This window comes from Ipomoea nil, unplaced genomic scaffold (assembly GCF_001879475.1).
Source record: "Ipomoea nil cultivar Tokyo-kokei standard unplaced genomic scaffold, Asagao_1.1 scaffold3314, whole genome shotgun sequence".
In the NCBI taxonomy this organism is placed as follows: domain Eukaryota; kingdom Viridiplantae; phylum Streptophyta; class Magnoliopsida; order Solanales; family Convolvulaceae; genus Ipomoea; species Ipomoea nil.
The window spans coordinates 3,559,645-3,573,295 of NW_017619742.1; the positions used below are offsets into that span (position 1 = coordinate 3,559,645).

The 13,651-nt window shown below is 38.0% G+C and overlaps 1 protein-coding gene across 1 annotated transcript; it reads right to left on the bottom strand.

Moving 5' to 3' along the window:
• Positions 1–299: 299 nt before the first annotated feature.
• LOC109169320 (peptidyl-prolyl cis-trans isomerase FKBP15-1-like) lies at positions 300–11,028 on the bottom strand (the record flags this gene model as incomplete). The annotated part of the gene is made up of 5 exons (XM_019318193.1): positions 300–555; positions 1,752–1,856; positions 10,398–10,488; positions 10,797–10,909; positions 10,989–11,028. Coding segments are annotated over 5 exons (438 nt in total), but the record flags the coding sequence as incomplete, so codon positions are not given.
• Positions 11,029–13,651: the final 2,623 nt, after the last annotated feature.

Genomic DNA, 13,651 nt, shown 5'->3' on the forward strand with positions numbered 1-13,651 from the left:
AAGCTTTTAAAAAAGCTTCAGGCTAGGCCAGACCAATTGTACGCCCAGGCTTGAGCTTAACAAAAAATCTACGTACAAACCAATTATGCACCGCAATCCACGATATAACGACTGACAGACTTAAACTCAGCCTAGACCTTAGATTTTCGTAACAGACCCAGGCCTAATTTTTTTAATCTCGACTCTGCTTGACCTATTTTTACCCCCGCAGATAAGTATTTCTTGCATTCAAGACTCACGAATTTAACACGCTTGATTACTGAAGAGAAAGAGTGAATAAGGACATCCAGGCAACTTTCGAGACCATTTGATTAGTGTTATTACTGGTGTGTTGTTGCAAAATGCAGATCAGAATATTTTAGTACACAACACAAATAAAACCACTCAGGGACTGGCTAATAATGTTCCGATGACCCAAAAATCAAAGCTACCACAAAATAAAAACTTCACGTGTTTCGCCGTAAGATTATAGCTCACTCTTATCAGCTTTGTCTCCTGCTGAGGCCTTTCCATTCACGGCTACAAGCTCAGTGTCAAAGATAAGTGTTGCACCACCTGAGTATTCACACATAAAATTTTAGTTGAACTGCAATATGAGAAAAAAAACCCGGGAAAGAATCCTAAAACCACTAATATGCTGCTAAACTTGCTTATCATTTCCAACAATAATTTATTTCCAAGCAGGGAAAGAATTCTGAGACAAATGGTATGATTCTTGTATCATATGCCAATTCAGATATTAAAACTGTTGGATTTTACTCAGTCAAGAAAGGACATTAGTTTGTACTTAATAAAGAATGGTGATGATGCTACCAAAGTTAATGATTACCAAGTTAACATCACATTGTTATTAAAGATTTGAGAAAATTACCGATTTGGTCCCTCGACAATGAGGATTTTACCAATTTGGTACTCGACTACCAAAATTACTCAATTTAGTCCTTGACTATGATATTTTTACCCGATTTGGTCCTAAAGTCAAACCAGTGTGATTAAGGCAATAAATTTGAGAATATTTTTGTAATTGCACATTATGTCCTTTTTCGGCTATCCAAGTTTATCCCATGCTTTGCCTTCCTTTGCCTTCAGACAAACAAAAAACTTCTTAGTGCAAACAAAAAACCCTAATCGCACAATCCAGTCGAAAATTTGAATAATGAGTTGAGAAATCATCTGGAATTCTTCAATATCTAAATCCGCTACACAGTGGTCAAAGTCTCATTTCTCATTTCTCCAGTGTAGCAGACTTAGATGTTGAAGCATTCAAGATGATTTTTCAACTCATTATTCAAATTTTTGACTGGATTGTGCGATTAGGGTTTTCTGTTTACACTAAGAAGTTTTTTGTTTGTCCGAAGGCAAAGAAGGCAAAACGTGGGATAACAGCCGAAAAAGGACATAATGTGAAATTACAAAAATATCCTCAAATTTAATGCCTTAATCACATTGGGTTGACTTTAAGACCAAATCGGGTAAAAATATTATAGTCGAGGATCAAATCGGGTAAAAATGTCATAATCGAGGATCAAATTGAATAATTTTGATAGTCAAGGACCAAATTGGTGAAATCCTCATAGTCGAGGGACCAACACGGTAATTTTCTCTTAAAGATTTAATACTAGAAACAGAAGAAAGTATGATGACTTCATGCTTCTTCACTCTCTCTCTCTCTCTCTGCATGCCTGGGTCAAATGTATTGTGCTTCTAAACAAGAATTTTGGATACCAAGAAAATGATGGTAGTATTATTACCTGGGATCTTAGGTGGGGACCCACTATCTCCATAACCAAGTTTAGAAGGTATTTTCAATTTTCTCTTCTCTCCCACACACATTCCTAGTAGTCCTTGATCCCATCCTGTTGACCAATGAAGCCAGTAAGGAAAAAGAACATATAAATAAAAAGAAAAATATCTTGGTGCCATTGAAATGGAACTCTTTGCACAGAGAAAATTTCAATTTTGGTTCACTGACTATTGAAGTTGTGTTAATTGCAACACTTGACTTTCAAAAATATTAATTTAGTACCTTGACTATGCAATTTCTATCAATTTTGGTCACGCCGGCCAAATTGCCGACCAAATCTCACCGGATAAATTTAATAGGTCAAATAATGAGCATAATTTAATCATTTTACTCCTTTTCTCTTTCTTCTCAGGTTCTCCATCACCGGCGACGATGAGTAAATTAAAGATGAGCTTTGGAGAAAGAAAATATGAGTAAATTAAATTAGTTTAGTAACAACAGATCCTGTCATTGCTCGTTTAGCAGAAATCTTGACGAAAATGAAGAGAACTCTCGCTTTTTCCTTCTTCTTCCTTTTATTGATTTTCACCTCCGAATCGCAGCGATCTCCGCCGACAGTATGCATACTAGGCAGTGGGGTCGGCTACTCCTCCGTCGCGCATTTCCTTCGCTCCTATTCCAATCCATCCCAACCCGAAAATCGACTCCATAAGAATCTTTGAGCGCCATGTTGTCGGCAGCGGCCGCATGGCCACGGTCACCATCGCCGGGATACCTTCGAGACCGGCGGCTCAATTCATCACCCGAAGAACTACCACGCTAGCAACTTCACTAACTTCCTGAATCTCAACGTCAAAACCTCATCATCCAAATCCGATTCCTCGTTTGGCATCTGGGACGGCAATAAATTCATCTTCAAAATCCTGTCTTCGAACTCCAAGCTTCCGATTCGAGAAAATGCTTAAGTGGTGGGGGCTATAATTTGACTAGACGGACTCAATATGCTTTAATTTTCTAATGACAGTGCTGTGGGTATGAAAAGATGAGTAAATGAAGAGAAGCTCATTGGAGAATTGAAGAAATCGTCGCCTGGAGAGTAGCTCATCGGAGAAGAAAGGGGTGGTGAGTAAAATGATTAAAATACCCTTATTATTTAACCTCTTAAATTTTTTCGGTGAGATTTGGCCGGTAATTTGATGGGCGTGACCAAAATTGATAGAAATTGCATAGTCAAGGTACTAAATTAACATTTTTGAAAGTCAAGTGTTGCAATTAACACAACTCCAATAGTCAGTGGACCAAAATTAAAATTTTCTCTCTTTGCACATATAGAAGTGTCTTGTCTGAAGGACAAATACAGTGAAGAAAAAGTCCACTCAAGTTCAATCACATATTTAACACAAGTTTTAACAGCATGGACTAGTAATAAAAGTATAAAACATCTATTAGAGTATTTGACATAAGTATGAAGAAATATTAAAATCAAATTGATCCAAAGAAGATCACAAAGGGTTTGGGAAATAGACAAAAGTGGTTTTTCCATATTGGTTTAAGTATGCAATTAATCCCTATGCGGCTATGCTAATCAAAAGAGCAAATACCAATTTTGGTCCCACGAGTATTAACAAAATGACGGTTTTGGTCCACATGTTTAATTTCTACCAATTTCCATCCCACGACTATTGTTTTAGTACCAATTTTCATCCACGACTATTATTTTAGTACCAAAATTCATCACGTCGGTCACCCCACCATCCAAGACATGTCGAAATCTAAAAATTTTAAGGGTATTTTTGTCATTTTCAACTTAAGACTCTAATTTGAGCATGAATAAAGGGATGTAAGCCCTAAGATCAATCCCAATTGGCAGTTCTCCTCATCATCCTACTTTAATTTGAGGAGAAAAATTGCGAATCGCGATAGATCTTAGGGCTTAAATCTTTTTATTCATGCTCAAATTGGGATCTTAATTTTAAAAAGACGAAAATACCCTTAATAATTTCATATTTCGACATGTTTTAAACAAATGTGTGACTGGCGTGATGAATTTTGGCACTAAAACAATAGTCGTGGATGAAAATTGGTACTAAAGTAATAGTCGAGGATGAAAATTGGTAGGAATTAAACATGTGGACTAAAATTGTCATTTTGCTAATACTCGTGGGACCAAAATTGGTATTTGCTCCTAATCAAAATTATCATTTTAATCCCTATACCATTAAATTTATCAATTTAATCCACGTACTAGTAAAACAGTGATAATCAAGGATAACAATTTCCTTTACTAGACTACATCATTATTTAAAATAAAAAAAATAAAAAAAATAAAAAAAACCACATCAAGTCAAAATTCACATTAGAAGCTTAGTAAGCTGATGTTCTTTTACTTTGCCGTGCAGTAGATGAATTGAAAAACAAAGTACACGGGTGCTCATCATATTCTCTTGACAAGGGACCAACTGAATAAGGGTGGAACCAGAATTTTAGGGGGGCCGGACTAACTCTTGCCATGTAAGGTATACAATTTTCTAATAAAAAGATGGGCATTCACTAATACATATTACACAATTTGGCAATACAAATATAATTCAACATTGTGATGAAACTCAAAGCAATATAATCTTACAACATTAAGGATTAAATGTTGGTACTGTTGGTAGAAAACACAAATAATAATCAAAAAATAAGATTATTATTTTCTGGAAAAAAGGGAAGAAAAGATGAAGAAAAGTGGCTAGTGTTTGGTGTTGGGTTTTTGCAAGAGTCAAGTGAGCACTCTTTCCTTAAAACCTTATTTGCCACCTCCCAAAGATGCTAGGAGCGTTGTGGCCTAGGCTTCCCAGGATAAAACTTGCTAATGATTCAATGTTTGAGCACTCAAACAAGGAATCCGGCGAGCAAGACAATGGCTATGAACACAGTAGGCCAAGAAAGAGTAGAAGCAGAGAGGTTTTGAAGCTGAAAAAACGAACTTTCGTGTTCTATGTTTTTGTGTGTAAAACTCTACTGCCTCTACCCTCTCTTATATAGGGTTGAAGGAGCCAATAGCCTTTATTATGGCAATTAAAAATGACATTAAAGCTGCCTTCCAACAGCTATAACAGCAGGCCACTACCTGGGAATTGAATTCAGAATTCAAAATTGGAATTAATAGACAATTAATTCCGTAACAGATGAATTTAATCCTCTCAACAGTCAGAACTTCCGTTAGCGTACAGGGTTCGGTCTCAACTTTCGACCTCATCCAGTTTCGGCCCTTGCACCTCTCGTGGACTCTGTTGCACGAGAGTTGTGCTCTCGGTGCACCACTACACGAGAGTAGGTGGCTGTTGCACGAGAGTTGTGCTATGCTAGTTGGAATTTGATTTGCACCCCCCCGCGCGAGAGAGCCTCTATACTATACAATTCTACAAGCTTCAAAAGAGCTCTTGTATATAAGGGGGGAAAATCTTCATTCCAAAGCAATGTGGGACAAAAGCTCACTTTTTCCCTTCATTTTCCAACTCAAATGGGTCTACTTTGAGAATCAATATCTCATTCACCCATTATCCGTTTTGAGCGTACAATATATCGATCTCTTCGTCTCACTACGAAGTATCCGAATCCACTTTAACTCGACCCAAATCGGTAGTGGACCCCACTGATAATTGTACCACAAAATAGCCACTTAACATGCCATTTTATGCCATTTTAAGCTATTTTTTCCAACAATCCCCCACATGAATGAAAAATTGATTTTCGGGGTATTTTGAAATCGGAAACAACTGTGTTCAAACGGTCGATTCCTGCATAGGATAGGTAGGGAGTCACTATACCCTTTGAACCTTCCCTCGTGAAGACATGTTTACTCTACTGGCTGTACGGTAGAACGCGATGTCTTTGAACCGACTGCCGTTTGTGTAGACGATGACATATCTCACACAGGAATCTCCCAACCATGCTCTTGCTCTCATGAGTATGCCCGTTTTGGTCGTGGGTCACCGTTCTTGGTTCTGCGAGAGTTTCTAAAGAATTGTGCCCAACAATTCTCCTTTGAAGCGACCCTCACTTCTCTCTAACATAGGTGATTCTTTCTCGAGTATCCCGCATACTCAAGAATCATTAAAGCATTAACATGCTAGCCTCTTGCGGGAGTCACTATTTTAACGAGGAGTGGTAGGGAGTCCGAGACCCCCACAGTGACGCGCTCCGCTCCATAATTTAGTTGTCCCATTGAACCTAGGTGCCAGCTAGGTTGGGTATCCACTATAGAACTTTTCAGTCCAAGGGCATTAGACCCATTCCTCGTGTCAACTTCTCCACAACTTCTCTTCCTAACCCTTTGGTCAGCGGATCCGCTATATTGTCTTTTGACTTTACGTAGTCAATCGAGACAACTCCAGTTGTGAGTAGTTGTCTAATGGTATTATGTCTACGACGCACATGTCTAGACTTACCATTATACATATGACTCTGTACTCTCCCGATTGTGGCTTGACTATCGCAATGCACACATATTGGAGGTACCGGTCTTTCCCAATTAGGAATATCCTCTATAAAATGGCGTAGCCATTCAGCCTCTTCACAACCTTTGTCCAAGGCTATCAGCTCAGATTCCATCGTGGATCTAGCTATCACAGTTTGCTTAGAGGATTTTCATGCAACGGCTGCACCGGCTAGTGTAAACACGTAGCCACTCGTGGACTTAGAGTCCTTAATATCAGATATCCAATTCGCGTCGCTATACCCTTCAAGTACAGCGGGATATCTCCCGTAGTGCAGTCCAAGATCACGAGTATACCTCAAGTATCTCATAACCTTTACTATTGCCTTCCAGTGCATAGCACCGGGGTTACTCGTATATCTACTGAGCTTACTAACCGCATAGGCAATATCCGGCCTAGTACAGCTCATAAGATACATCAGACTACCAATAACCCGAGCATATTCCACTTGTGAAATACCTTCTCTGTGGTTCTTGGTTAGATGATTATTTGTATCAAATGGTGTCCTAGCCACTTGACTATCATCCTTGTTAAATTTCTCAAGGATTTTGTCAATATAATGTGATTGGCTTAACACGAGACCATCAGGTCTCCTAATGATTCTAATCCCGAGGATTAAATCAGCCAAACCCATATCCTTCTTGTCAAATCTCGCATTTACCATGTTTTTGGTAGACTTGATCATCCGATCATTACTACCAACGATGAGAATATCATCGACATATAAACAAAGAATGACGTAGCCGTCTATCGTTTCCTTAACGTAGACACATTTGTCACTTTCGTTTATTTTAAACCCGTTAGTTAACATCGCATGGTCAAACTTCTCGTGCCACTGCTTAGGCGCTTGTTTTAAACCATAGAGCGATTTAACCAACTTACACACTTTTCTCTCTTGGCCCGGAACCACGAACCCTTCGGGTTGTTCCATATAGATTTCCTCATCTAATTCGCCATTTAGGAAAGCGGTTTTCACATCCATTTGATGAACTTCCAAGTTCCGCAACGCGGCTATGGCAAGTATCATCCTAATGGAATTTATTCTCGTCACGGGAGAATACGTGTCGAAGTAATCGAGGCCCTCGCGTTGCCTGTAACCCTTGATTACAAGCCTAGCCTTATACTTCTCGATGGAACCGTCCGGTTTCATCTTCCTTTTAAAGACCCACTTGGATCCTAAGGGTTTACTACCCGGAGGGAGATCAACCAGTTCCCAAGTGTGATTCTGTAGAATAGAATCCACTTCACTTTTTATAGCCTCTTTCCACATTGGTCCTTCCGTAGAAGTCACGGCTTCTACATACGTTCGAGGCTCGTTCTCTATCAAACAAGATAGAAAATCGGGTTCATTTTCTAATAAACAAGTTAGAGTACCCGAATCGTACTCTAACAAGTAAGTTAGAAAATCAGGACCGAATGTTTTTCCAACTCTCGCCCGCTTACTGCGTCTCGTCTCGAGCTCGGGTTCTCTCTCGGATTCCCCACTATCATTATCCATAGTTTCGTCAAACGTTCGTTTTGACGTACTTGGTCCCTCGTTGGACCTACAAGGAAATATATTTTCGAAAAAATATGCATTCCTTGATTCTATTATCGTGTTCTCGTGTACATCCGGATTATTGGACTCGTGTACTAAGAACCGATAAGCACTACTATTATGTGCATAGCCCATAAAGATACAGTCCACCGTCTTAGGACCTATCTTTACTTTCTTAGGTGTTGGCACCAAAACTTTGGCAAGACACCCCCACACTTTCAGGTACTGGTAGGAAGGTTTCCTACCGTTCCACAGCTCATAAGGAGTCTTATCAAGCTTCTTTCGGGGTACCTTATTCATAAGGCAGTTACTTGTCAAAATCGCCTCACCCCAAGCATCTTGAGGTAGGCCCGAACTTATAAGCATCGCATTCATCATATCTTTCAATGTACGATTTTTTCGTTCGGCAACACCGTTCGATTGAGGTGAGTAAGGTGCAGTACGCTCGTGTATTATACCTACACTTGCACAGAAGTCACCAATAGGTGCTTCGTACTCACCACATCTATCGCTTCTAACCTTCTTAATTCTCCGATTAATTCTCCGATTAAGTTGGTTTTCCACTTCATTCTTATAAAGAACGAATTTATCAACGGCTTTGTCTTTGCTCTTAAGCAAATACACATAGCAGTATCGTGTGCTATCGTCGATAAATGTGATAAAATACTTATTACCACCTCTCGTTTGTATCGATGGTTCAGTTTCCCTTTAGCGTACAGGGTTCGGTCTCAACTTTCGACCTCATCCAGTTTCGGCCCTTGCACCTCTCGTGGACTCTGTTGCACGAGAGTTGTGCTCTCGGTGCACCACTACACGAGAGTAGGTGGACTCTGTTGCACGAGAGTTGTGCTCTCGGTGCACCACTACACGAGAGTAGGTGCAAGGGCCCAACTTTCGACCTCATCCAGTTTCGGCCCTTGCACCTCTCGTGGACTCTGTTGCACGAGAGTTGTGCTCTCGGTGCACCACTACACGAGAGTAGGTGGACTCTGTTGCACGAGAGTTGTGCTCTCGGTGCACCACTACACGAGAGTAGGTGGTCTCGGTTCGGTTCTGGCCGAACCAAGTGGCTAGCCGGCGCACACGAGCTCGGGCTTGAATCAAGCCTTTTTCAAGCTCTGCTAGTTGGAATTTGATTTGCACCCCCTCGCGCGAGAGAGCCTCTATGCTATACAATTCTACAAGCTTCAAAAGAGCTCTTGTATATAAGGGGGGAAAATCTTCATTCCAAAGCAATGTGGGACAAAAGCTCACTTTTTCCCTTCATTTTCCAACTCAAATGGGTCTACTTTGAGAATCAATATCTCATTCACCCATTATCCGTTTTGAGCGTACAATATATCGATCTCTTCGTCTCACTACGAAGTATCCGAATCCACTTTAACCCGACCCAAATCGGTAGTGGACCCCACTGATAATTGTACCACAAAATAGCCACTTAACATGCCATTTTATGCCATTTTAAGCTATTTTTTTCAACATTAAATGTTTAAAAAGTAAGATCTAATTAATTAATTCATTGATATACGAATCAAATTTAATTGTTTCTAATTTATTTATATATGAATTGACTTTAGTTAACAAAACTTTTTAATTAAAAAAATACTTTTTAATATATATTATGCTTTTATTTTATATTTGAAATTATATAAAAAGTACAAATTGAATTATTGTATAAGACATGGTTGCAGTAGGTGCTAGGTGCTAGTCGGGCGGTAGAATAACGCCTAGCGCCTAGACGGCCTAGGCGGCTAACTAAAAAAAAGCATTGCACGTGTGTGTGTGGGTATATATATATAATGAAAAAAAAAAAATTAGCAAGGCCTAATCGGCCGAGTTAACTCATCTAACTTGACCGAATTTGGCCGAGTTAGGCGTCTAGGTGGCCGCCTAGGGGGGAAATTGCCACGGCTTAGGAGCACCTAGCGCCTAGGCCGATTTTTGCAACAGTGGTATAAGATATCTATTTCGTCAATCATAAGTAGGTTTAATTGAGGACAAGATTTGAATAATTTTAGGTTAAATTTATATAATTTATTTTTTCTGTACAATTAGTTTAAATTTTTGAATTAAGATCTTAATTTTGAATAATTTTATTTTATTAAATCAGTTCTAACAATTTAATATGAACTTTATTTTGAATAATTTTTTTTTATTAAATCAGTTCTAATAATTTAATATTAAGTTTACAAATTAAAATTTTGGGGGCTAGGAGGGGGGTGGCAGGCAACTGAGTTTGAGAAAGATGATGAGTAGAGGAGGAAAAAGGTTTTGGCCCCGCCTCTACCTTGGTGGTTTAGAGGTGGCTTCTTGATTGATTGATTTATTTATTTTGTTTGCTAAATGACATGGCATCCTAGTCAATCAACCACATTAGTGACACATAAGCAAACTTAACAGTGTTGAACTGACAAAGTCTTCTGAGATTAAATTGACCAATTTAACGGTATAGGACTAACATTAACATTTTTCAATGGTGCTAGGATTACTTGGATTACTTAAACCTTCCATGACTGATATTATTATGTATTCTTTTTGTTAACTCTTGAGCTTGGGGAGTCCTAATGTGATTTTCAAAAAAATTACTCTAGTAGTAAAGGTCTCCCATTTTCCTCTAAAATATTTAATATACCTTTAATCACTTGACCAGTACCAAGCTCAAATTCAATGGGGTCACCCCTTTCATAGCTGGCATCAAATTCAGTTCCATCAGTAAGTTTTCCCTGCAAAGACCAGCAGTAAGCAGGCTACTAAATACAAATAATGCTCATTTTCTCAGATACAGGACGGATCTTTATTAGTGGCAGTATAACTAAACACAGTACGCCAGCTCAAAATACAAACTTAGTAACCATTTTTGCAGGAGTAAATCAAATATCTCATTTAAGTGCAGGTTCCACCATGCTAATATATAAAAATTACTCACTGTCAGTCTGTCACGCAGATAAATTTCAATTTTATAATTTGACTTTTTTCTTTATTATGTGTAAATATCAAGAATAGAAGTACTAGTAGTAATAGTTGTACTCACCCGATAGTGTACTTTAACTCTGTCACCTTTATGAGCCTGGAGTTCACAAGTCTTTGGCTTATACTGCAACAATTGAGCCAAAAGCACAGAAGAATAATAAGGAGCGGGTTCTAAATAAGCAATACATGAAGCAAGTCCAAATATAAAAATCAATATTAAGGGGAGAAATAGAAAAACATATCTCAAAAATTAGATAAGTTATGTCAGTGAAAGCAGGGGGCTTGACCTTGTGTCAAACAATGTGAACTCTAATTTGGGCACATACTTCTTTCTTGATTATCTCTAATGGCAATTAAGAGACCAGAATATATGTGATACACAGTAAGTGAGTAACTAATTAGATGATTAGTGCCAAACTTCCGGGAAATAGAGAGCCTAATATCAAGTGTTTTTAGCTTATTTAATTCAATAATCAATAAGAAATTCTGAGTGGACCATATATTATTCACAATCCGAAGTCATAAATTATACCTAATCACCCTAATCACAATCCACGATTCATACAATATCACCTAATATTCTATCTAATAAGATGAGATATATGAAATCAAAGATAATCAATTCCAGGCAGCAATGCTTTTTGCATATGAATATCATAGAGATTTAGGAGTTATTTGTGGCCAAGTTCTACTACATGAACTCTCAAATTCTACTCCCTCATTTGTACTCCCTGATGTGGCAAGCCTGGATTGGTTATTTTCAACATGTGGGTCCACAGAAAAATGTCTACATCAAAAACATGTGAGAGGGAGTACAAGTGAGAGTATAAAATGGGAGTACACCAAGTATTTTTCATTTGTGGCCCCAACATCCACCTCTTTCTCCACTATCTCACTCTATCACAAATAATTCTTATCCACATCAATTTGAAGTTATTTTTAATTATTTATGACCCCACCATTTGACCCACTATATTTTAATTATTTCTTTATCCATTTTATTTATAAATTTATATTTTATTTCTTTATCTATTTTACTCCAACATGCCTACGAAAATGTACAAAATATTCAAACTGGAATTGTTAAAAAATAATTAAATAAAAAGATAATTAAAGTTAATTACTTAAAATAAATTAAAGTACATAAAAATTAAAATACAAAGCGATTAAAAATACATTGAAGTACATAATAATTAAAATACAAAGCGATTAAAAATAAATTAAAGTACATAAAAATTAAAATACAAAGCGGTTAAATTAATTGCCGCTGTTGCTCCATATATGCTAAACCAAATCCGCGCGGAGTTAATGATGCAATTGCGAGTCATGTAACTAGGCGGAAATGAAGAAAATTGAAGATTACCCGGAAGTTGGGCCTTTTGTGGAAATTGAGAGTTTTGTATAAATTGAAAATTTGGTGGAAATTGAAAATTTGTTTGAAATTGAGAATTTTGGGAAGATGGTTGAGAAAAATGAAAATTGGATTGTGAATTTTGATTGGAAGTATTGTCTTTTTCCATTATGATAAAAGAAATTGAGAGAATAATAGAAATGAATTGAGAGTGGGATAAACTGTAAAAAAATTGTGAAGACATATGGTATTTATAAATAAATAAATAAATAAATATATATATATATATATATATATATATATATATATATATATATATATATATATATATATATATATATATATATATTTTAAGTATCCGTTGCCAGCAACGGCTGGAAATGTGACCGTTGATGGCAACGGATACAATTCTGGCCGTTGCTCGGCCAGCAAAGGCCAGATTTGTATCAATTGAGAGTGGCCGCCAACTGGCGGCCACTCTCAATTGCCCAGCCGGGCGCTTGTCGCACACGCGCCCGCTGGGTGGTCAGTGAGACGCAATTTGCGTCTCACTGCTTTATTTATTTATATTTTTTTAATATTTATGACATTATGCCTTCATTTGCAGGATAATTATTTTTGAATTATCCCCACCCCACATTAGCTATTAACTCTAGTTGGAAAAAATTCAAACTGAAATAACTCCATATTATCCACTAGTGTGGATGCTCTTAAGAATCGAAGTTAGAGATATAATTGGTCGCGATCGGGTCCACGGCTAACAACGGTGAAGCTCCCACGTAATAATACGCATCACTACCCAATAAGGACAGAGACATGATTGCGGTTTGCCATGTCAGCTTCTAAGATTTTTTTTTTTTTTTTTTTTTTTGAAAACAAAGATAATTCATTAATTCAAATCCAAACGAAGGGTATTACAAATGATAGAGGGAGGTTCCGTGAACCACTCCGAGCAACCAGACAAAGAAACGGACTGCCTAGCTAACAGATGGGCCGCCTGTTTCGCAGATCGCTTAGTAAAGATTAAACTGCATTGAGCAAATAAGTTCATAAGATGTTTAATATCCTCTAAAATGAGGTGAAAAGATGAATCTCCAGCATCCGAATTGATACTCTGGACCACTTTTAGGGAGTCAGTTTCAATAACAATGTCGCTGACCGTGAAAGTCTTGAGCCAAGATAGGGCTTCACGAATGGCAACAGCTTCTGCCTCTTTGGAAGAATATATACCTCTCCAGTGAGCTCCCCTTGCAGCCACAAACTGTCCAAGGTCATTCCTTAATACGCAACTGAAGCCCATGCATCCTTCCTCTGTATTAATAGCCGCATCAACGTTGAGTTTCAAGAAACCTTGTTGTGGCTTGCTCCAACGTTCTAATGTCGCAGTTGTTCTAGGGTAGTGATCTTCGCCCTTTGTAGCCTCGACCCAAGCAGAGAGATGGGACTGTGTCCTCAATATTAGGCTGTTAACCGGGTCAATGGTTTTGTGATTCCAGATGATGTTATTCCTTAAGTTCCAGATGTTCCAGCATACCATGGCAAGAGTGCAGAACTGATAAGAAGAT